At 37.7% G+C, this 3597-nt stretch overlaps 1 protein-coding gene across 1 annotated transcript in view; it reads left to right on the top strand.

Annotated features, from left to right (window-relative positions):
- Window positions 1-3597, top strand: part of aco1 (aconitase 1, soluble) — a gene marked incomplete in the record, with an annotated part of 30955 nt that overhangs the window by 8235 nt on the left and 19123 nt on the right. Inside the window, 3 exon segments of the mRNA XM_014017465.1 lie at window positions 1638-1775; window positions 1848-1917; window positions 2006-2189. Of these exon segments, the coding sequence (XP_013872919.1) occupies window positions 1638-1775; window positions 1848-1917; window positions 2006-2189 (392 nt within the window).

Genomic DNA, 3597 nt, shown 5'->3' with positions numbered 1-3597 from the left:
AAACATGGATGTAAGAAATATGAAACTAATAAAATACATATAAAACATACTGAGTTTTTTAAAATAAGAATTTTTGGAGAAAAAAATGGCAATATCTCACCCTGCTTATTGTGGTGAGTAACTATATTTTATAATAAACTAATATTATAAATCTACAAGCTGCCACAAATATATTCTCAAACTATTTATTGGCACATTTAACCTAAATATTGAAAACATGGATGTAAGAAATATGAAACTAATAAAATACATATAAAACATACTGAGTTTTTTAAAATAAGAATTTTTGGAGAAAAAAATGGCAATATATCACCTTGCTTACAGTATCGCAATATATCATGATATATAATATTGTGACCCCATTCATGATATGTATCATATCACCAAATTCTTGCCAATACACAGCTCTTCTCCTGAGTCCAGTAAAACCTAAACCTAAAGTTCACACAAAATCAACACCTTAGACCAGGGGTGCCCAAAGCTTTTCCTCAATATATGAAATACGTACAAATACTTTTAATGATTAAGCTAGCAGCCAGTGCACGACCATTGTTTTTTGTTTGTTTTTAGCCCRTGCACTTGGAGAAAGTTTAACGTACATTTGGGCAGGAAAAGCTCTTTTGACATTTTGTAAACTGATCAAATATGAGTCTTTGTGGTCTTATAAAGTGTGAAAATCTACACGTGCTTGAATCTAATCTAAATGTCTCTTGCAGTCACTTATATTACATGTTTAATCTTAAGATAATATAATTCAAAGATAAAGTCAGCACCATGTGTGAAAGTGGTGGGCCAAATCAAAWGACTTGATGGCCAAATTTGGCCCACAGGCCCCACTTTGGGCACCTGTGCCTTAGACAATCAGAGATTAGAAAACCATTTCCTGCTCTGATGAGTCTGGATTTACTGAACTCCAGCTAAGACTCAGGGGCTTTCAGAAACCAGTAGAATTTTTCTGATGACACTGACCTTATCTTAGATTTTAAAGTTACGGTAAAACAAAGCGAAAGCTGGAAAACACTGTATCAACTGTATCAAGTACATCTGTGTGATGATAACATGTCAATGTGGACCAGAATATTTAAGGATTGTTTTCAACAACTTGTTGAATTTATAACAGGAATAATTAGAGTTCAGCAAAGTGTTGATAATAAAGTGGCTGGAGAATATAAATGTAACTTAAACAGGACAGTTCTTCAGATTGTAATTTAGGTATTCTGTAGATGGAAATCCCTTGAGTACTGTTTTATTTTTGTTTGCCTCAGAACTCAAACTTGAGCATAAGTGGTCCATTAATGACAGACATTGTTGTAGCCTCATTACCAAACACAGATGTAGGCAACTGACATTTAAATATGTAAATATTCCTGGAATACCCTTGTTGGGGCAGGTTATCCCTCAATGACAGATTTATTTAAGGAAACCAGAGTTTCTACTGCTCCCCTTCCACCTAAACCAGATGTATTTTTTTWAATTCATGTTTCAGTTCATGAGTTGTTTGTTCTTATATGAAGTGCTTTAAGACTTTAGTTTGCACACAAATGGTTCTGTTATGTGATAATAATCTTTCTGGAAGGTGAGGTCTTGATGGGTTTTGTGGTTTCTCTCTGACCCAACGGTGTGTCTGAACTTGGCAGTGGTGTTCCTGCTGTGGTGGACTTTGCTGCCATGCGTGATGCTGTGATGAAACTAGGCGGCGACCCAGAAAAGATAAACCCCGTCTGCCCTGCTGACCTGGTCATTGATCATTCCATCCAAGTGGACTTCAACAGGAAGTAAGAGCGGGTTCATCAGACCCTCCCCACCCTCAGCTCATGGACTAATGATGTCATACTTCGCTCCAACAGGTCTGACAGTCTTCAGAAAAACCAGGACTTAGAGTTTGAGCGCAATAAAGAAAGATTCCAGTTTTTAAAGGTAAATTTAAATAGTCGTATTTCTTTATGTTAGTGTAGTTTAAATTAGATTTGAATGTCTTTAAATGAATAATCATTTTTCTTTCTAGTGGGGCTCTAAAGCCTTCAAGAACATGCGGATCATTCCTCCTGGTTCAGGAATCGTTCACCAGGTTAACCTGGAGTATTTGGCCCGGGTGGTGTTTAACCACGAAGGTTTCTTTTATCCTGACAGCCTGGTGGGCACAGACTCCCACACCACCATGATTGATGGGCTGGGGGTTCTGGGCTGGGGTAAGAACAAAAATGTCCTCATTTGTTGAGAAAATAAATGCCAAAGCCAGTATTGCATTTTATTAAAAATAAAAGTTTATCGAGGTTTTCATTACGCACACACAGTGTTGGCTAAAATATATTTAAAACATTGGTTCATGAGTTCAGCTAGTCTTTGTTACAACACTTTACTAACATAATCTTTGCAGTCTTAAAAGATTAGAGTTTTCCCTGGTCCAGATAAGTATTGAAACATTAGTGTTTCCAGACTTTGTTCACTATTCAGTTTTCAAAAAGTGATTTCTTTATATGAAACAATGAATAAAAAAATCTAACACTAAGAGGGTCGAGGTGTGTCTGATGTGGGAAACAAATGTGCACAACCAAGAACWGTTTTACATGCCTTGTGCACAAGAAGCCATGATTTCAAATACTGGCCAATCAAAATGCAACTGCATGACTCGCTGGGTGGGTACAAATACTCAGAGTTCAGTGAGAACACACACTAGTTTGTATTTCTATCCTTATTAGGACTGCTCATTGACTTTCATTTATTTCCAGTCGTTTCTGCAGCCTAACTTTGATCCCTTACCCTAAACCTAACCTAAACTCAATTAKTACYTTTGTCCTAACCCTAACCCCCAACCCAAAAATGGAGTTCCACCATATTAGGACCRGTCTTTTGTCCCCATAAGGCAGTGGTGTCCAAGGTCAGTCTTAGAGTGCCGGTGTCCTGCATGTTTTAGGTGCTGCTCTGGTTCAACACAGCTGAACCTAAGGAGTGCTTAATTAGTAGGCCTCCTCAGTATGCCATCAAGGTCTTCAGAGGCCTACTAATTAGGCTTTATAACTACATAACTAATCTTTATAATTAGGTCTTAACTTTATAAAGACTCCCATTGAATGAGTTTATTGTGACAAGGCAACATTTAAAAGCATAATACAGTTTGTCCACTTTAAGGCCCTGTTTTAAATCAGGTACCAGTCAAAAGAGAAATCTTGTTACTTGGTGTTATCTCATCTTACCTTGGAGCTGTTGTCTTGGGAACGCTGATAGCGTTTCCAGCGGCAACCATAGATGCCGGTGACAACAGAGAGAAACACCTGCTTCTCATAGACCTGGAAGGCTTGGTGTTTCACCATCCTCGTTCAGCCGGTCCGTTAACATGCCACACAGGACCGGGATCCCTGAAAACAGAAATTAATCGGACTTCACATGATGTTTGGACATGTGATGTTGCTGAGATACAACAAGTAAATCTAACTGACAGGACTGCACTTTGTTTGGACTGAGAACAGACATAAAAACAAGTCAACACTTTATTTAACAGGAACATGTTTTACATGGTCGACTGGGCACACATTAATATTTATGGCTGTTGAAAAAAATGACTAGGAGTCAGTATTAGAACTAGAGACAGAATTATGC

This window comes from Austrofundulus limnaeus, unplaced genomic scaffold (genome assembly GCF_001266775.1).
Source record: "Austrofundulus limnaeus strain Quisiro unplaced genomic scaffold, Austrofundulus_limnaeus-1.0 Scaffold169, whole genome shotgun sequence".
NCBI classification, from domain to species: domain Eukaryota; kingdom Metazoa; phylum Chordata; class Actinopteri; order Cyprinodontiformes; family Rivulidae; genus Austrofundulus; species Austrofundulus limnaeus.
Note: the sequence above shows the minus strand (reverse complement) of the source record. Positions and strands in the feature narration are given on the sequence as shown.